Raw genomic sequence first — 26,564 nt, 5'->3', positions numbered from 1 at the left:
AGAGTGTTTGTATTGCTGTGCCAGTGGCATTATATGTATAGCAGTCTCTGTACTGGCACAGTTGTCACTGGTTCCTTTATCGTCTGTGTTGGTACAGTTTATATTGCTGCCTGGTGAAATTGTTTTTGGCTGTGTTTACATTTGAGTCTCTGGAGGAACAGTTCATGTTGCTGCATTTGTTGACATTGTTTATCAATGATAGACTCTGGTGGAACATTTACGTTGGAGCATCTCATGGCTCTATTTAAATTGTCCAATCTCGATGATATCTTTGTCCCTGTTGGCATTCTTTATGCTGTTCTCTCTGTTGGCACTGTTTACAATGTTGCCTCTCATGGCATTTTTCTACTGCTGTCAGGGGAGCACTGATTATATTGCTGCCTCTGGTGATGCTATTTACATTGTGTCTTTCATGGCACTGTTTATTGCAGTATCTGGTCTCTGTCTGGTGTCACTGATTATATCGCTGCCCATTTGCATTCTCTATGTTGCTCTCAGTCAGCACTGATTATGTTGCTGCCTCTGGTGGTGCAATTTTTTTTATTTATGCCGCTTCTGAAACTATTAATATTGCTGCTTTTAGCAGCATGATATCTGTTGCTGTCCTACATGACACTCTAGGCATAGAAAATTGCAGGTGCAAATGCACTCGCAGTAAGTCTCATAACCAGTAATAACTTGTCGTACAACACCACAGGAGATCTTTTTTCCCTGTGGCTATCAAACTATACAACTCCTCCCGCTTCTGTCGTGGGGTAGACAGACTCCCCCACCCCCCATCCTTTGCACATTCCTCATCCTGGACATTTCCACTTGATCAATTCACGTTTGTGCAATATTACATATGTGCTGTGGAATAACTGGTCACTTAAATTTCATTATTATAAAGGCATAGGACACTTTCAATGTCATGTAACAGGTGGCAGAGCAGTTTTCCTCCGGGATAAATAAAGTATCATATGCTAAATAGTTTGGTCAAAGCACTTTGCTCTGCAGTTGGCAATAGTGCATGTTACATTATAAATGTCATAATGTCTGTGCTATTTGTCCCTTGGCATTTTGTTTTATTCAGATTATTTTCAGTAGGAAAGCAACATAAACTGGATGCATACTGCACAACACAAAACCTTCTGAATTCTGAGCTAAAAAAACAGCTTTGAATGTTATAGCAATTGTTAGTCAATCATTTATTGTACTGTGCATGCTGCTGATAATCAATCCCCACCAGGACTCTGAATTTACCTTAGAAATAAATGTTTGACATTAACTGATTAGGATCTCCTCAGAGTTCAGAATTCGCTGGTGCGTGTACTTTACCTTCTTTTCACAGTAAATTTGCAGATTACGTGACTTATTATTCTTTTGCCATGTAATCATAGACTTATAGAATGACCAGCAAACAAGGTGGACTATTAGGTTAACATTCCTCTCCGGGTGCTTTTGGAAAAGCCATACAATTAGTCCCACACCCATGTTTAACTGATTGCCTGCTCCATCAACCATTCAAGATAATGATATCTTGTTGCATAAAACCAGATTCCACGTTTACCTTTTATTCTTTTGCAAATTACATGTGTCCCCTTATTTAAAAACACCTGCAATTTTTGTAATATTCCAGTAGACATCCTCTGTCAAACCTATCAAAGACCTTACTTTCTTTGTAAAATGCAGTGCCCAGAATTGTTCACAATACCACTAATTGAGCCTTAACAGCTTTTTGACACACTGTATAAAGTTCAGAAAGGCTCGCTCCTCCACTGTTGAGTTTGGGGATTTACAGGGGTTGGAACTAGGTTTATGCTTCTTTGAGATCTTTATCTTGTGTCTCTAGTTTCAAGGCTTCTGTGGGTAGCGCACAGTGTTTTTGTTTTTCCCCTGCAATACTTTTAAAGCACAAGCAACTAACTATATTTTCCCTCATTCTTCTAATTATATAGCCATTGTTCATTCGTTTCAATTTTTCTTACATTTTTCTTCATTGTTATCTCATTCATTTTCCTTATTTGCTGGTGTTTTATTTATTTTCAAATTAAATTTATAGCCGTTGGTGCATAACCGCTCCCTTTTGCCCAGTGGCATCAACGAGTATTATTAGCTGACAATGCACCAACCTGGAACGGTGATCTCCTCTCCAATAACCTGTTCCTCCACAATATCCAGCAAACTGTCGTTAATCATCCCATTTGTCTCTTCATCACTAGCAAGACCAGAGTAGTCCTGCATCAGGTCTGCATTGGGTACTTGTTCGACAATGACAGCAGGGAAGATGCACGACCCACCAGCCTGCGAAAGTAAAGCAACAGATGAGTTTCTGCCGGCTACTTGATCTGACGCTCAAATTCATTCTTATCTTTAATTGACAATTTGTGGGGGTGGATTGATTGCCCATGTGCTGGTGAGTTCAGAGCAGGATGGCGAGCTCCAACTGTGGTGCATTGCCACTGAGCCTGCAGCTGTAGTAAGAGGAAACTAGAATCAGTGGTTCCGCAGTCCTTATCCATAAAACTAGGCATGATTATTTTCCCGGTCACTGTTCATAAAGTTAAACATTCACAATTCGAAATAGATTGCATACATTAAAAGATGAGGCAGGAGTTTTAGTCACTGTGATGTAAACTAGTGTAATGTCCAGTGCTTGTATCTATAAAACCAGCTGCCACGATAAGAAATGTTTACAGTTCTGAACCAGTAATGAATCAACACACATCTAGGTTTTGGTTTCATAGCATATTAGCCTTCATTAATCTATCTGCATGAGATCTTAATGTAATGGTTTTTTTTGCCTTTATACTTTTAGATAGGTAAAAAGTTATTAAGAATGTAGAATCAAAGCCAATGTTTTTAATACATATATTGAATAAAATGCATTATTACATTTATGGTTACATATTGTGCTAGAAATTGGGTTCTATTTTTGCCCACTATGGTTTTGTGAAGACAAGATTCTACAGGAGAGAGCCACGTGAGTATGGTCAATGGAGCACAGGACTTGAAAAAGGTGACAATGCTGACAAATGCCTATGAATGTCTCCTCACAAAATTCAATGTATAAGTAGTCTCTTCTCCTTGGGATAGAGCTTGATATGTTCAAGCCGTGAACAGCAGACTCCAATATATGGGACATGCTGATGGTGGAGAGGAACTGTGACCTTGTCTTCCATGGTAACTGCAGTCCAGTGCCATGTGCCTGGCTGAAGGACTCCCGCACAATGTTGCATGTCTAAGTGATGACTGGTTGGAAAGCCAGTCATCCCCAGGGATATTTGCAACTATCTTCTGAAGACGGCACGATGGCGCAGCGGTAGAGTTGCTGCCTTACAGCGCCAAAGACCCGGGTTCGAACCTGACTATGGGTGCTTGACTGTACAGAGTTTGTACGTTCTCCCCGTGCCCTGCGTGGGTTTCTCCAGGTGCTCCACTTTCCTCATACATTCCAAAGAAGTACAGGTTTGTAGATGAATTGGTTTTGGTAAAGATTGTAAATTCTCCCTTGTGTGTAGGATAGTACTAGTGTATGATATATGGGGATCGCTGGTCAGCATGGACCCGTTGGCCGTAGTATGACTGTATATTAATACTAGATTATATTGCAAATTTTCCAAAGTGTTGTATAGTTTTATTAATAACAGATTAATTAACTACAATGTTAGATATTAATTTGTACACTGTTAACAGTTTCTTCAGGTAAGCCCTAAATTTAAATTTGCAAGTGCAGTTGGCTCAAGTAAGAAATTACCTATGAAAACCAGAAATGAACTTTTACAGGGCATGCAGTGGAACCTGTTACTTTTAATTAATGTGTGATGGCATTTGACATGTCATTGAATCCAACACATATTTTGGAAACATTTTAAATGTTTAGTCCCTGTTAGCATTTCAATTCAGAGCAAGCTATCCAGAGTGCACAGTTTTATGGTCATGTGTAGAAGCTACATCTAGATCCAACAGTTAACTGCAGTGAAGATAGACACAAAATGCTGGAGTAACTCATCGGGACAGGCGGCATCTCTGGATAGAAGGAATGGGTGATGTTTTGGGACGTGACCCTTCTTCAGACCCTTACTGCAGTGCATGGGAATGAAACATTGATCAAATGTTGAGTCAGAAAATTCAGACATACCCTGCTGATGTAATTGGATGCAAAAGGAAAATGCATAACATAGACCTTCACAAGACATTTCATCTTTTCCAATCGGCAAAATTAGAGAACACAGCTTAATGTGGTAGAGGGAGTAATTCAGATCTAATGTAAATAAATATGATTTATATGCATGGCATGGATAATCCATGGAGCTGAATGCCTGAGGTGATGGCATAAGTACCGGTAGTTGGTAAAAATGGTTCAAATGCAAGTTTCACAGGTTTCACACATTAAGGTGGGATATAGTATATAAATAATTTGAGATATGACATGAATTATAGCAAGTTTGGGGGGAAAAAACATGCATTTGGACAATAATCTCCGAAGCCCTTAATGGGAATTTTCCGATCGTTATGCAGGTGTCCCTCTGAGACAACTGAGAGATGGGCTGCAATAATTAATAGGAAAAGCTACATGAAACTTGGGTTTACTATGTTCATATGTCATCAATGGATACTAGCAAAGATATTTGTGTTGCTGGCAGTGAGATATTGCAGGATGGGCTCTATGTACTAGCTAATGCAATGCAAAACATTTTGTATGTGATCATCACTAAAATCATCATAATTGTTAATACAAATTATTCCCTGAAGTCAAGCTATTTGATAAATCAACTCTAAGTAGCAGCTGTATTGTTTAATTAATATTGCAACAAGTTAACTTTTGAAGAAGAGTAGAAAGGGAAATAAAACGCTCTCTTTGTCAGCTTGCTCCATCAGCACCAATGACAGTAATATTTGTGCAAAGACACACATCTAAATCTTTGAGGGATAGAAATTCATCCCCAGTCACAGGATGATAAAGCAGCAAGTTAAATGTTTGGATGGTAACAGGCACTATCTAGTTTTAATACTTCCAAAGATATAGACACAAAATTCTGGAGCAACTCAGCGGGTCAGACAGCAACTCTGGAGAAAAGGAATAGTTGACATTTCGGTTTGAGACCCTTCGGACTTCCAAATTGGAGCAGAAGAATTTTAAAGACATGATTCTATATTCCTTTCCATAAAGAGACACAACCTCTGAAAATGAATCAATCCAGTAAAAATGTGCTGGACTACTCTTAACCACACGGCCACCTCTTTATACCAAGCACATCTACTCTGGAAATTCAGAGCTGTATGGGAGAAAGAAAAGGAGGAGCCCGAGGGCAAAGGGGGAGATAGGAAGGGGAGGAGACAGCAAGGGCTAAAAAATTTGGGAGAATTCAATGTTTCAGGCCCCCAGGATGCAGACTACCCAAGCGGAATATGAGGTGCAGTTCCTCCAATTTCCAGTGGTGCTCGCTCTATTCATGGAGGAGATCCAGGACAGAGAGTTCGGATTCGGAATGGGAGGGGGAGTTGAAGTGCTGAGCCACCGGGAGGTCAGGTTGGTTAGTGCTGACCGAGCGGAGGTGTTCGGCGAAACGATCGCCAAGCCTCCGCTTGGTCTCACCGATGTAGATCAGCTGACATCTAGAGCAGCGGATGCAATGGATGAGGTTGGAGGAGGTGCAGGTGAACCTCTGTCGCACCTGGAACGACTGCCTGGGTCCTTGAATGGAGTCGAGGGGGGAGGTGAAGCTTATGTGTTTGCTCAGGATGTAGAGATAGAATTATATCACCAGCTCAGTCATGACTGCCAGACAAAATCCATTATAGGGTTCACATTACAAAGCGGCCGTAATGGACGCTGTGACTTTTATGCTTCAACCACGTTCTGAAAGACTGACCACCTGCACTAGTACAACCCGGTGAATATGGTAAAACATCCCACGGTGTGTTGCAAGAATCTAATCAGACAAAAAAAAAACCTGCACCAGACTAAAGGTGGAGCTAATTGACGCAGATCAATGCTCTTTGCCAAAGAAAGACAGAAAAAGCTGGAGTAACTGAGCCTGGAGAAGGGTCTCGACCCGAAACGTCACCTACTCCTTTCTCCAGAGTTGCTGCCTGACACGCTGAGTTACTCCAGCTTTGTGTGTCTATCTTTGGTTTCAAACCAGCATCTGCTGTTCCTTCCGACACGCTCCTTGCCAAAGCGATGGATTTTGCACAGCAATTAGACGGAAGATGAAGAAGTAAAGAGAAAAGATTTTATGGCAGGGGATTTCAGAGCTGAGATTAGAATGCACTCACCTAGAGTATTGCAAAGAAAGTCAAAGGTAAATGGATGTAGGCACAGTTTTTTGGTGTCACAGGACGGAGGAAGGTTACACAATTTGGTGCATTTTTCTCGTGTTAAGAAGTGCAAAGGCTTTTATGTAATCTCTAAGATGTATAATTTACTGATGAAACTTAGAAAGAGTAGATATTCTCTGGCTGAGGTTTATGAATGTTGTTGCTTCCCTAAATCCTTCTATTTCAATTATTGATTTGCTGTTTGTAACCACTTTAGGTTTATTCGGAAGGAAATGTGCCTGTTCCATGCCAACCTTTTACTGGGTCTTTTACTCGGACATCTCAGCATCAATCATTACTTATTTATTTAATGTGTAGGAAGGAACTACAGATAGACACAAAATGCTGGAGTAACTCAACGGATCAGACAGCACCTTTGGAGAAAAGTAATAGGTGACATTTTGGGACAAGGCCCTTCTTCTGACTCTTCAGGCATCTTAATCAGTCCATCCACTTTTGAGATGTTGCTTAAAACATTAAGCCCTCGGATCCAATCAGCAGGAGTTTACACTTGTGTATTTGTGTGTAGCCCTGTGTAACTTCATATCCATGACTATTTCATTAGTTTTTCTTATTAAGAGATTTATATAAGTTTTGCTGTGAATATGTGTTTTGATGTCATTAGCTGGTTCACATTGATATGCACTACTGCCCCTTTAAATAGTTTTCTGCAGTGTACTTGGTGAACATGTGTGGTAAACAACATACAACCTATGTGGATGGATTTAAATGCATTTGATTTATTGTTAATGAGTTAGATCATTTTTCCTGTGTGGTGATTGGTTTGGGGGCGGGAGCTGAGGATTGTGGGTAATCGGTGAACAGAAGAAGTCCAGAAGAAGTCCTCGGGCGGAGCAGAGAGAAATACGAAGAACAGAGACTGAGAAGAATAAGTTTGACTGTCCTACTCGGTCAGTAAACAGTTTAAATATCTTTCCTCGCGGTGAGGTAAGATAATGACTTTTACAGAGAACGTGGTTATTGGACTGAGCTGCAGCGGCTTGCTGAGCTCAAATACTTTTCCTCTGCCGCTGCCTTCCGTCATTAGCATAGTTAGCCGTAGCCTAGCTGCTACCCCTTCAGCTCGGAGGTGTGGATTAAAGACTGTCGCTGTTTGGACTTTGTGATTACGGGGAGAGTGTGAGCAGCGGTTAGCTGAGCCCTGGAGACAACGAGGGAGAAGGAAGATTTCTGCCACATGGGGTCCTCTCTGGTCAGCCAACTCGCAAGCAGCTCGCCATTCGCCCGCCAGCCGTCATCACCAGCAACGTGCCTTCCGCCCGCCATCTTGTGAGCTTCTGCACTGTGCACTGGTCGGCTTCAACTGTATTTGGCCGCGACGCTCTCCAGCTTCGACCAGGGTTATTCTTGTTTTGTTTTTCATGTTGCCGGCTTGTGTGAGTGAGTGTGTGGGCCCACATAGCAATTAATACTTAAAGGTACTATAAAAGATTGATTTATTGAGTGGTGGTGTTTGAATATCTGTGTGAGAAACACCAGTAAAACATATTTTGGTTATTGATATTTTATTTTGTATTTCCCTGACCAACATATTTTTTATTTTAATTAATAGAATAAATGTGAAGGTAATTCATTGGAACATAGTTGTCAGTTGATTTATTTTAACTGTTTCTACGGTAAGGTATACCATTAAATATTGAAATTAAAGGTGCCCTATTGTCCAAATTAAAAGAGTGCATAAATACTTAAATTAAGGGTTAACTAACACCTATAAGAGAATTAATGTTTACGAACCTGGGGCGCAGCTCATGTAGAGGGCAAAGAAGCGCTACACAAAATGGAGGCTGATTCCCATTTCATTTACTGTTAGTTTTTGCCTTTAAAAAGTGTTTTTGTTTACCGACTTTTGTATTAAAGTGCCTATAGCAGTTGTAGTATAATGGCTACTCAAGCAGACTCTCAGTTAGCAGCTAAGCTTCATAGCTGGTGTAGTGAAGCATGTTTAGACCCAAACCATGCTTTTGTCCTGTTTGACGTGCCGACTAATACTGACCAAGCAGACATTGAAGAGACTGTTCAGACAGTAAAGGCACTTGGGAGAGTAAAGATACGGGACGTCCAAAGTGACATTCAGACTGGCAGCAACCTGGTACTCTGTGAATGCCGTGAAGTTGTACAGCGAGATCGCATTCCCCCCCAACTGCAGCCAGTGAAGGGAGGCTCAGAATGGAAAATTTTCCTCTTCAATGAACCAATGAGCCCAGCTGAAGATTTTTTAGCTAAGCTAAACAAACTAATGACTGATGAAGGGAAATCAGTAAATGATGTTCAAGCCATGCTGACTACAGAGACTCCACAAGGAAGCTCCCCAGAGTCCATCATCCGAGCAGTGGGAGACCTGTTGGGAAAAAACGATGAGACCTACCAGTGAGAACAATGCATTTCGACGTCTGCTGATGTTCTCTGGAAACCTTCCCACACCGCCAGGAGAGGAGAGCCTTGACCATTGGCTCGAACAAGCCTATCTAATGATTGAAGAATGTGACTGCTCTGAACGTGAGAAACGAAAGAGAATAGTCGAGAGCTTAAAGGGGCCGGCCCTGGAAATAATTCAGGCTGTACGACCTAAACGACCCAGATGCTAGCCCTGACTGCTATGTAAAGGCCTTGGAAAGTGCCTTTGGCACGCCTGTGTCAGGAGAAGACTTATATTTACCTTCAGGAGCCTTCACCAACAGTCTGGTGAAAAGCTCTCTGACTTTTTAAGGAGGCTGGAACGTTCGTTGATCAAAGTAGTGCAAAAAGGAGGCCTTCTCAGCCACAGAGCCGATCATGCACGAATTCACCAACTCATTAGAGGTGCTACTGACTCTGATATGCTGTTACAGCTGAGATTGAGAGAAAGAAAAGAGAAACCTCCTACCTTCTTAAAGCTCCTAAATGAGATTCGTGAAGAGGAGGAATATGAGACAGCTCGACGAAAATTAAATACAACAGTAAGACAAGTACAAGTCAGAGACCAAGCCAATACCAAAGCTACAGAAGACCAAAAGTTGATGGCAGAGATTCAAGAGCTTCGTGCAGAGCTTGGTGAGCTAAGGAAAAAAGCAGCAAGACACACACACTGAGCCAAAATTCAAACCCACCAAGAAAACCATAGACACTGAAAAAGAAAACAAAGTTCAAATGTTGAGGCAACAGGTGCTGCAGCTACAACATCAGCTAACTGTGATGTCTGTATCTCACAGTCCTGTGACTGCAGACCCTAAAAGAGGGATGGGAAGGCCAGACCCAGCCCAGCAGCTAAACCATATAATGCCAAAGACTTAGAGAGCTTCTTCTGTTACAGATGCGGAGAAAATGGTCATATTGCCACACACTGCACAGCCCCAGAGAACAGCCCAAAAGTAATCCAAAAATTACTCGGTGCTCTGCGCAAAAGTAAGGAAGAAAAAGCGTCACACAAAAGGTTTGCTGAGTCGAAGCAGGTTGGTCCAGTCTACACACAGCAGCCTCATAACCTGCCACAAGGACTGGTTGGCCCATCCATGTTGGCTGATGTGAAAATTGATGGTCAACCCTGTAGAGCCATTTTAGACAGCGGCTCCAGAGTCACTATCATCTTTGAGAGTTGGCACACCAGATTCCTTCCCAATGTGCCCATTCACCCACTCAAAGACCTTGCCATATGGGGACTGAGTGACACTAGCTATCCATATACAGGCTATGTGGCAGTTGAGCTGGGACTGCCTCCTAATTCCAAGGGAGTTGAAGAAATAGTTCCCGTGGTGGCTCTAATATGCCCTGATCCACCAAGTCCTGACCCAGTTCCTGTTGTCATTGGCACCAATACAATGAGGAACTCAAAGGCAACAACGAGGTTCACTCTCTGAGAATAAACACTGTTCGTTCTGAACAATCCCCATCACCTTGTAATCCACCAATGGATGTGGTCGACCAAGTGAAATGGCAGGGCCCTGGGACTCTAAGAATCCCACCTGGAGGAGCACACTATGCTGTCTGAAGTGGAGAAGCAGCAACCTATGAATAAAAGCATCCTAATGGTGGAGGCTGATGAAAGTACCAACCTTCCTGCTGGTGTGTTGGTTCCACCAGTAGTCCTGCCACCCTCAGCTATGGATACCAATGGCTTCACACTCATGCTGAGAAATGAATCTCAAAAGAAACTGCTCTTCCTGCGGGTACAGTGCTAGCCCAAGTGTACCTGGTTGACTCTGTCATTGAGCCAAAGAAGTCTCCGAAAACAATGTCAATTGATCCTGAGCTCTTCAATTTTGGTGATTCACCCATTCCCGAAGCATGGAGAGCTAGGTTAGCCAACAAGTTGTCAGAGAGAGCTGATGTATTCTCATTGGAGGAATGGGATGTGGGTCTAGCGAGAGGTGTGACACACCACATAAGACTCAGAGACTCTAGACCATTCAGAGAGAGATCCCGCAGAATCGCACCTGCAGACATTGAGGATGTTCGGCGCCATCTCCAAGAACTGCTGGCAGCTGGAATAATCAAAGAATCCCGAAGTCCGTATGCCTCTCCCATTGTCATAGTGAGGAAGAGGAATGGCAAAGTGAGAATGTGCATTGACTATCGTTTGCTGAACTCCAGAACCATCCCAGACCAGTACACCATGCCGCGCATAGATGATGCACTTGATTGTCTGACTGGCAGTAAATGGTTCTCTGTGCTGCATTTGAGAAGCGGATATTACCAAGTGGAAATGTCTGAGGAAGACAAAGAAAAGACAGCCTTTATTTGCCCTCTTGGTTTTTTCCAGTTTGAGCGGATGCCCCAAGGCATCACAGGTGCTCCTGCAACCTTTCAAAGATTGATGGAGAAGGCTGTAGGAGACATGAACCTGATCCAAGTTCTTGTGTATCTTGTGATATCATAGTGTTTGGAAAAACACTAGAGGAACACGAAGAACGTCTCCTCAAAGTTTTGGATCGGCTGGAGGAATGTGGACTCAAGATCTCCATTGACAAATGCCAATTCTGTCTACTAAAAGTGAAATTCCTGGGGCACATTGTCTCCGCGGCCGGCGTCGCAACCGACCGGGAGAAAGTTAGTGCCGTCACCAATTGGAAGAAATCCATTGACCTAAAGTCCCTGAGGTCGTTTCTAGGATTTTGTGGGTACTATCGGTGGTTCATTGAGAACTACTCTGCCACTGTCCGCCCTCTCACAGACCTAACTAAAGGGTACCCTCCAGCTCAACGCAAAAACAAAGCCACCTTCAAGGACAAGAAAGACTACTTTAAAGTCTCAGAGCCGTTCAGCGACCGTTGGACCTCAGCTTGTGATGACGCCTTTTACACCATCATCCACAAGCTCACGCATGCTCCTGTGTTGGCTTTCGCGGACCCGACAAGGCCCTACATATTGCATGTAAACGCAAGCCTGAATGGCCTGGGAGCTGTATTGAATCAAGAGCATCCTGAAGGACTCCGTCCAGTTGTTTCGCCAGTCGCAAACTCAGCCAGTCAGAGCGGAACTATCCCATCCACCAGCTAGAATTTCTAGTTTTGAAGTGGGCGGTAGTCGATAAGTTCCATGACTATTTGTATGGCACCAAATTCACTGTGAGAACGGATAATAATCCGCTCACGTATGTCTTAACCACTGCCAGGCTTAACGCCACAGGCCACAGGTGGCTAGCTGCCCTCTCCACCTATGACTTCAACGTTCAGTATAAGCCTGGTCGTGAAAACATTGATGCGGACTTGCTTTCCAGAAATCATCAGGAGACAGAGGATGGATGGGTGGATGTTCCTACTTCTGGGATGAAAGCTCTCTGCCGAAGAATCGCCGCATGTGGTCCCGGCGAAAGCACCACTAGATGTGTCGACCAACTAGGTGCTTCCCCCGATGCTATTCCTGCTGTTTATTCCTACCTCACTCAATTGGAGGGAAATGAGCTTGAGCAGTTGAGCCCTAAAGAACTGATAGAGGCCCAGAGATTAGACCCTGTCATCAGTGTGGTAATGTCTCAAGTGAAGCTAGGCAAATGTGACCCAGCTCCTAAACATCCAAATGCTGATGTCGCCTTGCTGCAGCGAGAAAGTTCCAAGCTTCGGATAAAGTGTGACCTCCTGTACAGAGTCATTAAGAGACCCTCTGGAAGAGAGGTGAGTCAGCTTATCTTACCTGCTCAGTACAAATCAATGGTTCTGAAGTCCATGCACGACGACATTGGTCACCTCGGCATTGAAAGAACCACAGAGCTTGTCAGAAACCGATTTTACTGGCCCAAAATGGCCTCTGAGATTGCAACCTACATCCAGAACTGTGGGAGATGTGTGGCCCGGAAGTCCCTTCCACACAGAGCTGCCCCTATGCAACAGATCACGAGTAATGGACCGTTGGACTTGGTCTGCATAGATTTCCTTTCTATTGAGCCCGACTCCAAAGGCATTGCCAATGTGCTGGTCATCACAGATCATTACACAAGGTATGCTCAGGCATTCCCGACGAAAGATCAAAAGGCCCTCACCATGGCTAAAGTCCTCTTTGAAAAGTTCTTTGTTCACTACGGACTGCCAGCCCGCATCCACTCAGATCAGGGTCGCGACTTTGAGAGCAAAATTATCAAAGAGCTCCTGACCATGCTGGGCATCCGCAAGTCGAGAACCTCTCCGTACCACCCTCAGGGAGACCCCCAACCTGAGAGATTCAATCGTACTCTCCTGTCCATGCTTGGCACCCTTGATCCAGCTCTAAAGCCCAAATGTAGCCAACACATAAGCCAGCTAGTGCATGCTTATAACAGCACCCGAAATGATGCAACAGGGTACTCACCCTACTTTTTAATGTTCGGGAGAGAGGCACGGCTACCAGTGGATCTTTGTTTTGGCATTGGTTGGGAGGAAGAGGATGGTCTTAAGCATCACCAATATGTGGCCAAAATGAAAAAAGAGTTGCGGGATGCTTACCAGCTAGCAGCTGAAGCAGCTTCCAAAAACCATGAACGGAACAAAAGACTCTATGATGCAAGTGAGAAATCAGACACTGCAAGAAGGAGACCGTGTCCTGGTTCGCAATCTTGGCATCACTGGAAAACACAAGCTACAGGACAGATGGAACCCCTTGCCCTATGTGGTGATAGCCCAGTTGCCCAATCTACCGGTGTATCGTGTGAAACCAGAGAGAGGAACAGGCACCGTGAAAACAATGCACAGAGATCACTTGCTTCCCATTGGTTACTTGGTAAGACTGCCTACTCCTGCAGAGAGGAAAACACAACCAAAGAAACCAGTAACCAGAGCACAGAAAGTAAAGTGTCAAGCCCAAAACCCAGAACATGTGAGTCAAGAGCCACAGACTTCAGAGTCTGAAGAGGAGAGTAATTACTACTTACCCCAGCTAAAACTCTGTCTACGTCCGCAAACCCAAGGCCTGGAGGCTGAACACATACATGGTCCGGTCATGATAGATACAGCTATCAGCGTCTGCTCCAATGATCATGACTCACCTGAAGAGGAGGATCAAGTGGATGAGCTGCCAGTAGCAACAGAAGATCTGGAAGAACCCTTACAGCCACACCAAGACTGTGGTGGACACAGAGCCGGGGGAGGGAGACGTCCCTACCCCTAGCACCTCGGCTGTGGTTGCTGAGTCCTCCCAGACACCCTGTGCCAAACGGCTTGTGAAACCTGTCCTACGCCTCAGTTATGACAAACTTGGACAGCCGACTGACAGACCTGTGACGATAGTTTATAGAGGCCTGAATATTCAAATATGCTGTGACACAGAGACCACAGACACTAATGAACCAAGATTAACGTTAAGTTCAGAATCCATCTAAAGAGCCCAAGTAAGCAGATGTGTTTAGTGCACAGTAGGTTAGCCTGATAGGGACATCAGACGTTTAGCAGGGGGAGGGTGTAGCCCTGTGTAACTTCATATCCATGACTATTTCATTAGTTTTTCTTATTAAGAGATTTATATAAGTTTTGCTGTGAATATGTGTTTTGATGTCATTAGCTGGTTCACATTGATATGCACTACTGCCCCTTTAAATAGTTTTCTGCAGTGTACTTGGTGAACATGTGTGGTAAACAACATACAACCTATGTGGATGGATTTAAATGCATTTGATTTGTTGTTAATGAGTTAGATCATTTTTCCTGTGTGGTGATTGGTTTGGGGGCGGGAGCTGGGGATTGTGGGTAATCGGTGAACAGAAGAAGTCCAGAAGAAGTCCTCGGGCGGAGCAGAGAGAAATACGAAGAACAGAGACTGAGAAAAATAAGTTTTGACTGTCCTACTCGGTCAGTAAACAGTTTAAATATCTTTCCTCGCGGTGAGGTAAGATAAAGACTTTTACAGAGAATGTGGTTATTGGACTGTGAGCTGCAGCAGCTTGCTGAGCTCAAAGACTTTTCCTCTGCCTCTGCCTTCCGTCATTAGCGTAGTTAGCCGTAGCCTAGCTGCTACCCCTTCAGCTTGGAGGTGTGGATTAAAGACTGTCGCTGTTTGGACTTTGTGATTACGGGGAGAGTGAGAGCAGTGGTTAGCTGAGCCCTGGAGACAACGAGGGAGAAGGAAGATTTCTGCCACATGGGGTCCTCTCTGGTCAGCCAACTCGCCAGCAGCTCGCCATTCGCCTGCCAGCCGTCATCACCAGCAACGTGCCTTTCGCCCGCCATCATGTGAGCTTCTGCACTCTCCACTGGTCGGCTTCAACTGTATTTGGCCGCGACGCTCTCCAGCTTCGACCAGGCCTGCAACGTGGGGTTATTCTTGTTTTGTTTTTCATGTTGCCGGCTTGTGTGAGTGAGTGTGTGGGCCCACATAGCAATTAATACTTAAAGGTACTATAAAAGATTGATTTATTGAGTGGTGTTGTTTGAATATCTGTGTGAGAAACACCAGTAAAACACCATATTTTGCTTATTGATATTTTATTTTGTATTTCCCTGACCAACATATTTTTTATTTTAATTAATAGAATAAATGTGAAGGTAATTCATTGGAACATAGTTGTCAGTTGATTTATTTTAACTGTTTCTACAGTAAGGTATACCATTTAATATTGAAATTAAAGGTGCCCTATTGTCCAAATTAAAAGTGCATAAATACTTAAATTAAGGGTTAACTAACACCTTTAAGGGAATTAAAGTTTACGAACCAGGGGCGCAGCTCATGTAGAGGGCAAAGAAGCGCTACATGTGTTTTGTATTTCAACTTTTTTGTTGTTGTTGAACCTCTGTCGCACCTGGAACGACTGCTTGGGTTCACCTGCATCTCCTCCAACCTCATCTATTGCATCTGCTGCTCTAGATGCCAGCTGATCTACATCGGTGAGACCAAGCATAGGCTTGGCGATCGTTTTGCCGAACACCTCCGCTCGGTCCGCATTAACCAACCTGATCTCCCGGTGGCTCAGCACTTCAACTCCCCCTCCCATTCCGAATCCGACCACTCTGTCCTGGGCCTCCTCCATGGCCAGAGTGAGCACCACCGGAAATTGGAGGAGCAGCACCTCGCATTCCGCTTGGGCAGTCTGCACCCTAGTGGCATAAACATTGAATTCACCAATTTCCGGTAGCCCTTGCTGTCTCCTCCCCTCCTAGCTCTCCCTCAGCCCTCGGGCTCCTCCGCTTCCTTTTTCCTTTCACCCCATCCCCTCCACCCTACATCAGTCTGAAGAAGGGTTTCGGCCTGAAAAGTTGCCTATTTCCTTCACTCCATAGATGCTGCTGCAACCACTGAGGTTCTCCAGCACCTTCGATTTTCCAGCATCTGCAGTTCCTTCTTAAAGAATTTCATTGTTCTGTTTTGGGACATATGACAATAAAACACTTGATGTTTTCCAGGTGACACAGAGGTTCACCTGCACCTCCTCAAACCTCAGATATTGCATCCGCTGCTCTAGGTGTCAACTGCTCTACATCGGTGTGACCAAGCGCAGGCTTGGAGATCGTTTCGCCCAACACCTCCGCACAGTTCGCATTAACCAACCCGATCTCCCGGTGGCTCAACACTTCACCCCCCCTCCCATTCCGTATCCGACCTTTCTGCCCTGGGCCTCCTCCATGGCCAGAGTGAGACCCACCGCAAATTGAAGGAGCAGCATCTCATATTTCGCTTGTGTAGCGGTATGAACATTGACTTCTCCAATTTCAGGTAGTCCTTGCTTTCTCCCTCCTTCCCCTCCCCTTCCCAGCTCTCCTACAGCCCACTGTCTCTGCCTCTTCCTTTCTTCCCGCCGACCCCCCACCCCCACATCAGCCTGAAGAAGGGTCTCGACCCAAAACATCACCTATTCCTTCGCTCCATAGATGCTGCCTCGGCCGCTGAGTTTCTCCAGCATTTTTGTCTACCATAAAACACTTGATACTCTCTCTCTTGTCTTGACTCTTGAACTGTTTTGGTGCATGCATGAATTTCTGAAACCCAAAAACATATTTGTGCTCGTGTTTGATCCTTGCATGAATTCCATCAAGGTCCTCCATGCTGGGTGAGCACAGATAGAAGCTGTTGAACAAGTGCAATGGCATCAAATGGTGAGCAATGTGTCACCTGCACCTGAGGCCCAGAATACAAGCAGGCCCTTTAGGGGGGAAGGAAACCCTCAGAGAAATTAAGCTTGCTTCACCATTAGTCTGATAATTTGATTATACCTTGTCTGCAGCTGTGGAGACAGAAGTCCCTGTTAACTGATAGCTTGACCATGCTTTAAGGCATCCACGGTGTTTGTTCCCTTTACACTGACAAAATCCCAAACATTCCCCAAACCCATGTCCTCCTAAATCCCATTGCCAGGCTAGGCCTGATTGTGCATCCATCTTTGTAGGATGGAATTGCAGATACTGGTTTACACTGAAGCTGGACAAAAAATGCTGGAGTAACTCAGCGGGACAGGCAGCATCTCTAGATGGAAGGAATGGGTGACATTTTGGGCCAGGACCCTTCAGATTGAGGGCACAAAATGCTGGAGTAACAACAGGACAGGCAGCACCTCTCGATAAAATGAATGGGTGATGTTTCGGGTCGAGGACCCTTCAGACTGAGTTCCATTGTTCGCATCAATATATCCTTTCGTTATCACCTCTTCCACAGCCAACAATGAACCATTGCGGCGTCCACCTGTCCTTGGTCATCGGTACGGGCTCTGATTTGTTCTGAACCGTTTTATACCTCTAGTCCCCCCCCCCCCCGACTCTCAGTCTGAAGAAGGGTTCCGACCCGAAACGTCACCTATTCCTTCTCTCCAGAGATGCTGCCTGACCTGCTGTTTTACTCCAGCATTTTGTGTCGTATCAACCATAGAACAGGTTGCCCTGGGATCGGTATTATGCAGCAGGAAAGGAATAATAACCAATCATCGTGTGTGGTCCTTTATGGAGCAACCATAAAACAATAAAATACTTAATTAGGTTAGAGATGTTAGAGAGTGAACCCGATCAAAGGAAAGTACATGGGTATGAGGCACAAGATGGCCATGGTAGATTGGTGAATAGCTTGACCATTGACCCTGAATTGGCAATGCATAATATTTTTTTTATGAATTTTTATACATGAATTACAATAATTATTCATTCCTTTCTCGTTCAAATATTAGTCAGGATTCATAGTTTATGTAGGAAATTAGGGATGTAATTCAATTCAAAGAGAAGACAAACAGAATTGCCAGGAAAAGCAGTAGATACAAAATGCTGGAGTAACTCAGCGGGACAGGCAGCATCTCTGGAGGGAAGGAATGGGTGACATTTTGGTTCAAGACCTTTCTTCAGGCTGATGTCAGGGGAGAGGGAGATACATAGATAAGGAAATGTAAGGTGTAAAAACAGGATAAAAAGGATGGAGATTAAGGGAAATGTAGAATAGATCACTGTTAGCTGGGAGAAGTTACCAACAAAGCAAATAGATAAAATATTGTCGGAGACCATCAGAATGGTAGGTGAACTGGGATAGGATGAGGGATGGAGAAAGGGGAAAGCAATGGTTACTTGAAGTTAGAGAAGTCAACGTTTATACCGCTGGGGTGTAAGCTGCCCAAGTAACATATGAGGTGCTGTTCCTCCAATTTGCACTGGACTTCACTCTAACAAGGGATGAGGCCCAGGTCACTGTGGGAATGGGAGGGGGAGTTAAAGTGTTTAGCAACCGGGGGATCAGGTAGGTTTAGGCAGACAAGAGCGGAGGTGTTCAGTGAAACGATCACCGAGCCTGCGCTTGCCAGTCGGCCTGAGGATTGAGGGGTTTTGGAAATTCATCAAAGGAAGGCAAGATGATTGTGTTAGTGGGGAAGCATGGAAAGTGAGAGCATGTTTGCTGAGAAAGATTGGAGAAGCAAATGTCAATCAGATGGCCACCTGTCAGAAGCAGGACAACATTCTCTCCTTTCTTAATTACTCTGTCTCCATCACAGGAGACAGACTATCAACGATAAACTGACATCTACTGTAAACCTACCAACTCCCACAGTTATTTGGACCACCCTACCACTTGCAGAGATCTTGTCCCCTAACCTCAATTCCTTCGTCTTCAGCACATCTGCTCCCAAGATGAGAGTTTCCATTCTAAGATATCCGAGATGTCCTCTTTCTTTAGTAAACATTGTTTCCCCCCTTCTGTTGTAGATGGATCCTTCACCAGTGTCCCCTTTGTGTCCTGTAGTACCCCCTCCCCCCCCCCCAGATGAAATAAGGATAGAGTTCCTCTGGTCCTCACCTATCACCCCACCAGCCACCGCATTCAACACATCATCCTCTGGCATTTCCATCACCTCCAATGTGATCTCAGCACAGGTCACAACTTCCTATATCCACTCCTTTCTGCCATCTGCAGAGACTGCTCCCCCTGTCCTGGGCCTCCTCCATTGCCAGAGTGAGGCCACAGTATGCAAACTGGAGGAACAACACCTCATTTTCCGTTTGAGCAGCTTAGAACCGAACAGTATGAATGGTGATTTCTCCAATTTGGGGTAACATCTAACTAACTCCTCCCCAACTCCCGCACACCCACTTTTCTCTCCCACACCGCTCCTCCCTTTCTACCGCCCCTTTCCCTCCCCTATGAATCACCAGGACTCCTACCTGTATCCCCCCCCTCTACACTATTCTTCCCCTCCCGCTACTTTCCTCCACATGGTTTCACAATCCCTAAATCTTAAAATCTGTCTCAAACCTTCTGTTCATGTCTCTGGTAATTAAACCTGGCTCGGACAAAACTTTGATTATTAATAACCAATTATCTGTTATTTGCACTTTATCATTTTATTTATTCATGTGTGTATATATTTATATTATAGTATATGGACACATTGATCTGTTTTGTAGTAAATGCCTACTATGTTCTGTGTGCTGAAGCAAAGCAAGAATTTCTTTGTCCTATCAGGGACACATGACAATAAACTTACTTGAACTTGGTCTTTGTTTCAACCATCTGGCGACAGCAGAGTGGCATATTGGTAGACTTGTTGCCTTACAGTGCTAGATGCCTGAATTCAATCCTGACCACAGGTTTTGTTTGTGTGGCGTTTGTACGTTCTCCCTGTCACTGCGTGGGTTTCCTCCCACATTCCAAAGACGTACAGATTTGTAAGTTCATTTGGCTTCTGTAATTTGTAATTTGACCTTAATGTGTACGATATTGCAAATCTATGGGGTGATCCAGAGTCAGTGCGGACTTGTTGGGCTGAAGGACCTGTTTCCACACTGTATCTCTAAACTAAAACCACCCCTCGCTTATGTCTACGTATTACTTGCCATGGTGTCCTGCCCCTCCCATTTCCCAGCTTTCTTCTCTCTGTTGAAGGGTTTCGATCTGAAACGCCACCTATCCATGTTTTTCAGAGATGGTGCCTGACGTGTTGAGGTACTCCAGCATTTTGTCCCCTTTGTATCCTTAACCAGCAGTTTCAGTTTCAGTTCCGTTTAGTTTATTGTCACGTGTACCGAGGTACAGATAAAAGCTTTTGTTGCGTGCTAACCAGTCAGCGGAACGACAAAACATGATTACAATTGATCCATCTGCATCAGCAATTCTTTGTTTCTGCAGTAAGGATTTTAATAAGAGTATGACGGATGAGTAGGTTAACCTATGATGAGCATTTGTCGGCGCTGGGCCTGTACTCGTTTAGAAAGATGAGGGGGAACCTCATTGAAACATACAGAATAGTGAAAGGCTTGGATAGAGTGGATGTGGAGAGGATGTTTCCATTAGTGGGAGAGTCTAGGACTAGAGGTAATCGTCTTAGAATTAAAGGATGTTCTTTTAGGAAGGAGATGAGGAGAAATGTATTTAGTTAGTGGGTGGAATTCTTTGCTACAGAAGGCTGTGGAGGCAAAGTCAGTGGATGTTTTAAAGAGGGAGTTAGATTTAGCTCTTAGGGATAATGGAAACAAGGGATATGGTGAGAAAGCAGAAACTGGGTACTGATTTTGGATGATCAGCCATGATCATGTTGAATAGTGGTGCTGGGCCGAATGGCCTACTCCTACACCTATTGTTTATGTTTCTATGCAATGGGGAGAAGGCAGGAGAATGGGGTGAGGAGGGAAAGATAGATCAGCCATGATTGAATAGCGGAGTAGACAATGGGCCGAATGGCCTAATTCTACCCTATCACTTATAACCTAAAGAAACAGCAATAGTTAAACACATACAATCTCGGACAAAATTCATACTTGGGGTCACCTGTTCACCCTCTTCCAGTAAGATAAAAGCAAGTGTCAATGTGACGACCCATTGTTCTGTGGAATGAACAGATTGGTGTTATAGGCCTGTCCCACGCTGATTTTTTTAGGCACCTGCCGGCGACTGTCATAGTCGTAACAGGTCGGCGAAAGACCGGCGACAACCTACGTCATCCTGGCGACAACCTACGACTGCACCTACGTCAGGAGAAGTCAAGCTACGCTCATTGTTGTCAAACCCAGTCGGCGAAAATTTTTCGACATGTTGAACATTTAGTGGTGACCAGAAAAACGCTACGACTTTTTGCGTGACTGAGGAGACTACTCCCGGCGACCACCGGCGAACATGTGGCAACAAACTAGTCGCCTGTAGTTGCCTAAAAAATCACCTAAATGGGACAGGCCCATTACAGTCCAAAGCAGATTCTGCTGGAAACCACAGACTGGAGAATTGCCAAGAGCGGGAAGAGAAAACTGCACTGTGTTTGCCTGGAAATATCCTTGTGTTACTCCTCGAGCTACATAAGAACAATGGTAACCAGGGTCTGACGATGAGCCTGTGATACATGCACTCACCAGGAAGTGAAGAGTCACAGATCAAGAGTGTTTGGCACATGCACCGAAAACAGAACAATGACATTCTTTTGCTGCAGCTTTACTGGTCCATCAACACAATAACGCAACAAATAAATACACAAGAAACTAATTAAATCAGTAATCAGTACTACTAGGTAACTGGACCATAATTGTGCAAAACCTGAGTAAATAGTGCAACCATTGATTGATTGAAAGATACAGCATGGAAACAGGCCCTTCGGCACAGTCCACCCTAAACATCAATCACAAATTGAAGAAGGGTCTCGACCCGAAACGTCACCCATTCTTTCTCTCCAGATAAGCTGCCTGTCCTGCTGAGTTACTCCAGCATTTTGTGTCTTCCTTCGATCACAAAATTCACACTAGTTCTATGTTATCCCACTCGCACATCCACTCCCTGCACACTTGGAGCTATTTACACCCACAAATCCGCATGTCCATGGGAGGTGGGAGGAAACTGGAGCTTCCTGAGGAGACCCACATGGACACAGGGAGAACGCGCAAACTCCACATGATGTCACCCGTCGGGATCAAACCCTGCCTCTGGCACTGTGAGACAGCAGCTCTACTGCGTCACTGAGCCACCCCGCAAAACCACAACAAATCCGGACATCACAAAGAGTTTCTTTTCCATCAACAAATTAAGCTGTTGGATACTGCAGAACATTAACCACAACCCTAACTCAGCAACAAGGTAGTTGCTAAAATAGGTATTTGCCAGGAAAAAGTAACATCAAAGCACTTCAACTCCCCCTCCCATTCCGAATCTGTCCTGGGCCTCCTCCATGGCCAGAGTGAGTCCCTGCAAATTGGAGGAGCAGCACCTCGTATTTCGCTTGAGTAGTTCACACCCCAGCGGTATGAACATTGACTTCTCCAATTTCAGGTGGTCCTTGCTTTCTCCCTCCTTCGCCTCCCCTTCCTAGCTCTCCCAGAGCCCACTGTCTCCGCCTCTTCCTTTCTTTTCCAGCCCCCCCCCCCTCTCCTGACCTGACATCAGGCTGAAGAAGAGCCTCGACCCGAAACGTCACCTATTCCTTCGCTCCATAGATGCTGCCTCACCCGTTGAGTTTCTCCAGCATTTTTGTCTACCTTCGAACAATTAAGTTCTTTTTATGTCACAGATGGTGTTAAAGGAGAATTTTATTAATGTATTTATTTATGCGATTCTCCATTTTAGAAATACAATCATTTTTAATTTTGGATGAGCAGTTTTGTCACAAGGTGACAAAACTCTATAATACATGCAGGTACTGGGAGATATAAGGAGAAACAATGTTGTCAGTGTAAAGTAAAACCAGAAAACACTTTGATTGCATGGAATAAATCTAGCACTAGGTGGTGATATATATCAGTAGCATTCAAATGTTCATAAGTTATGAAGTCACATTCAGGTGAATGTTCGGTTTTAATTGCTCAATTGAAATTCTAATTAATTTATCCATTCATGGTAGGTGCGATTTTGTTTTGTAAGTTGAGAGGGGAAAGATTTAATAGGAACCGGAGATGCAACTTTTTCATACGGAGGGTGGTGGGCCAAATGCGGGCAGGTGGGATGTGTAGTTGGGGCATCTTCGCTGGCATAGGCAAGTTGGGCCAAAGGGCCTGTTTCCATGCTGTATGGAATGACTGATTCTGCTTCCATAAAATAAGGAAATTAATAATCTTGGCGTAAGGCGATGTCACATCTAATTTGGAGATTATGGTAAGTTAGACACAAAATGCTGGGGTTATTCAATGGGTCAGGCAGCAGCTCTAGGGAGAAGAAATAGATGATGTTTTCGGTCGAGACCCTTCATCGGACTCAGGACTCTCGTTGGAGAGAGGAGGAGAACTTCTTCAAATCAGCATATCTTGAGGGGATTTCGCAGTGGAGCAGACAAAATGTGTACGAAGGAACTGCAGATGCTGGTTTACACTGAAGATAGACACAAAAAGCTGGGGTAACGCAGCAAGTCAGGCAGCATCTCTGGAGAGAAGGAATAGGTGACATTTTGGGTCATGCCCTTTGGCCCAACTCATCCATGCCAACAAGGAATCCCATCTAAACTAATCCAATTTGGCTCCCATATCCCTCTAAACCATTCCCATCCATGTACCTGTCCAAATACATGATGAACTATTTCCTCTGGCAGCTCCTTCTATATATACACCACCCTCTGTGCAAAGTTGTTGCCTCTCAATATTTAATATTTCACCTCTCACCTTAAACACATGCCTTCTAGTTCTTGATTTCCCCTACCCTGAGAAAAAGACTGTATATTCACCCTGTCTATTCCCCTCAAAAATATATACATCTCTGTAAGATCACCTCTCGGTGTTCTGTGCTCCAAGGGATAAAGTCCAGGCATTCCCAACCTCTCCTTGTAGCTCAGACCCTTAAGTCGTAGATTCATAAGGTCGTAGATTCATAGTGTCATAGAGCAAGGAAAAAGGCCCTTCGGCCCAACTTGCCCTCATCAACCAGCATGTCCCACCTACACTAATCCCACCTGCCTGTGTTTGGTCCATATCCCTCTGAACCTGTCATCCATGTACCTGTCTAAATGTTACATATGATAGCCCGTGCCTCAACTACCTCCGCCGGCAATGTGCCATACATCCATCACCCTTTGTGTAAAAAAGTTACCTCTGAAGTTCCCATTTATTCTTTCCTCACTCACCTTAAACCTGTCCTCTGCCTCTTGATTCTCCCTCCTCTGAGCAAAAGACTATGTGTTTACCCGATCTATTCCTTTCATGATTTTGTACACCTCTATAAGATCACCCCTCATCCTCTTGCACTCCAAGGAATAAAGCCCTAGCCTGATCAACCTCTCCCGATAGCTTGAGTCCTGGCAACATCCTGGTAACCCTTTCAAGGTTGATATTTCCTATAACATGATGACCAAAACTACACACAATACTCTAAAAGTGGCATCACCAATGTCTTATATAAATGTAACATGGCCTCCCAACTTTCATAGTCCTGTAAAAGCCTTGTCATTCTTCTCTGTACTCCATCCAGGACATGTCTTGCATGTATCCACACGTTTAAGTGGGGTCCGAGATCCAATATTAGGTCTGATTCTGGCCCCCCTGCTCCAACATCAAAATTGCTCCACTTTGTTCCTTCAAACCAACATAAACAAATTGTGGACTAAATGTTTTCAATGACTTGGTCAGACAAAACCTCTGAGGGTGAACAAAGTCATTCATGTTTACATCTTTCCCATGACATGGAAGGAGACCGTTGATCATATTGAATCAATGCTGGCTCTCAGAGAAAGATTTGGGCAGTCATGGTGGCGCAGCGGTAGAGTTGCTGCCTTACAGCGAAGGCAGCGCAGTAGACCCGAGTTCGATCATGACTACGGGTGCTGTCTGTACGGAGTTTGTACGCTCTCCCTGTGAGCTGCGTGGGTTTTCTCCGAGTTCTTTGGTTTCCTCCCACATTCCAAAGACGTACAGGTTTGTAGGTTAATTGGCTTGGTAAATGTAAAAATTGTCACTTGTTGGCAGGGGCGGAAAACCCAGGGGGGGGCTAGAGGGGATACGTCCCCCCCATGTTTTGAGAGGTGGGGGACATCCCCCCCAAGTTTTTGTAATCTGGATTTTAAAACCCGGTGAAATCTCCGCTTTCCGCGAGACAGTGGGGGTGGGACTGATGATCGAGGGCGCCGATTGGACGAGAGAGACGTCGGTCAGCAGGCAATGGGGGCGGGACATGATGATTCAGCGCGATGATTGGAGGAGGGAGGAGTGGGGGGGTGGGACTGAGGATAGAGCGCAGTGATTGGAGGAGGGAGACGTGGCACAGACCTGCGCCTCATCCGCAGCCAGGATTGATCCCGGCCGGGTTTCCGGCGCTGTCCAGAGTGCCCCCCCCCCACGGGTGGCCAGAGAGGTCGGGAGTCAGATGGGCGCGGTGCCCACAGGCCCACAGCCAGCGCAGAGAAACAGCGCTAAACCCAGCTCAACTCTGCCTGTCCCGCCAGGTGAACCTACAGCCCTTCCTGAACTTGCGGGAAATATGGCCAGCGCGGAGAAGCAGCGCTGGTATCCCGTCAGTCCAGACAGGGCTGTAGTTAACCCGGTGAGACAGGCAGAGTTGAGCTGCATTTAGCGCTGGATTGAGCCTCCGAAGCCTCGCGTGTGTGTGTGTGTGCGCGCATGGCCGCAAAAAAATTGTGTCCCCCGTCCCCTCCATGTTTTGATAGCGAGTTCCGCTCTTGCTTGTTGGTATGGGATGGTGTTCATGTGCGGGGATCACTGGTCGGTGCAGACCCAGTGGGCCGAAGGGCCTGTTTCCATGCTGTATCTCAAAACTAAAATCTGGGGTGGAAGATTTCAACCTTCACCTGGTCCGCCCTGTGTCAACGAATGCAATCAACCTGGCGTGCATGTTTACAAATACACAGGACTAGATGTTAAAAGTCCGAAGTGCCACATATCAATTTACTCCCGATGGTGATGGGAGCCTTCTGCACTCACCTATGCTCGTCCGATGTTGAGTAAGGCTAGGCAGACACGTCATTGGGGTTATCAAGTGGGCACCTACTTTCATCTACGTTTCGCTGATTGAACCCACGACGTCTCCAGTAGGCTCAGCGGTGCATTCTGGCGTCCCAGAACCACCCCCCTCTGCATCTGTCTAGTCGGTTATTTGGGAGACCAAATGGGGTCTTTCCTCTTCAGCCAGAGTCACTAGCTACTCCGCTCTGCCACCCATGATATTTCTTTGATGGCCTGGCGTAGGGCTTGTTCGCTGATCCCCAGGTCCTTTATCAGTCTTAAGGTAGATGTTGCCACGAATCTTCGACATCCAACTTCTACCGGGCAGATCTTAGCTCTCCAGCCCTGCTGTTCTGCCTCCGCTGCAAGCTCTGTATATCGCAGTTTCTTTCTTTCGAAGGCTTCCTGCACAGCATCCTCCCAAGAGACTGTGAGCTCCACAAAATACACCATTTGCTGAGAGTTCGACCAGAGCACAAGATCAGGCCTCAAGTTGGTGATGGCTATCTCTGATGGAACTATAAGCCATTGGTCCACATCAAATAA

At 45.0% G+C, this 26,564-nt stretch overlaps 1 protein-coding gene across 6 annotated transcripts in view; it reads right to left on the bottom strand.

Annotated features, from left to right (window-relative positions):
- Positions 1-26,564, bottom strand: part of LOC116974132 (ETS-related transcription factor Elf-1-like) — a 137,992-nt gene that overhangs the window by 64,031 nt on the left and 47,397 nt on the right. For all 6 annotated transcript variants that reach the window (XM_033022293.1, XM_033022298.1, XM_033022295.1 and 3 more), the window contains exon 3: positions 2,112-2,283. In XM_033022293.1, coding sequence (XP_032878184.1) covers positions 2,112-2,283 — 172 coding nt within the window. The remainder of the gene's footprint in view (positions 1-2,111; positions 2,284-26,564) is intronic.

The sequence above is a fragment of the Amblyraja radiata genome, chromosome 6 (genome assembly GCF_010909765.2).
Source record: "Amblyraja radiata isolate CabotCenter1 chromosome 6, sAmbRad1.1.pri, whole genome shotgun sequence".
NCBI classification, from domain to species: domain Eukaryota; kingdom Metazoa; phylum Chordata; class Chondrichthyes; order Rajiformes; family Rajidae; genus Amblyraja; species Amblyraja radiata.
Note: the sequence above shows the minus strand (reverse complement) of the source record. Positions and strands in the feature narration are given on the sequence as shown.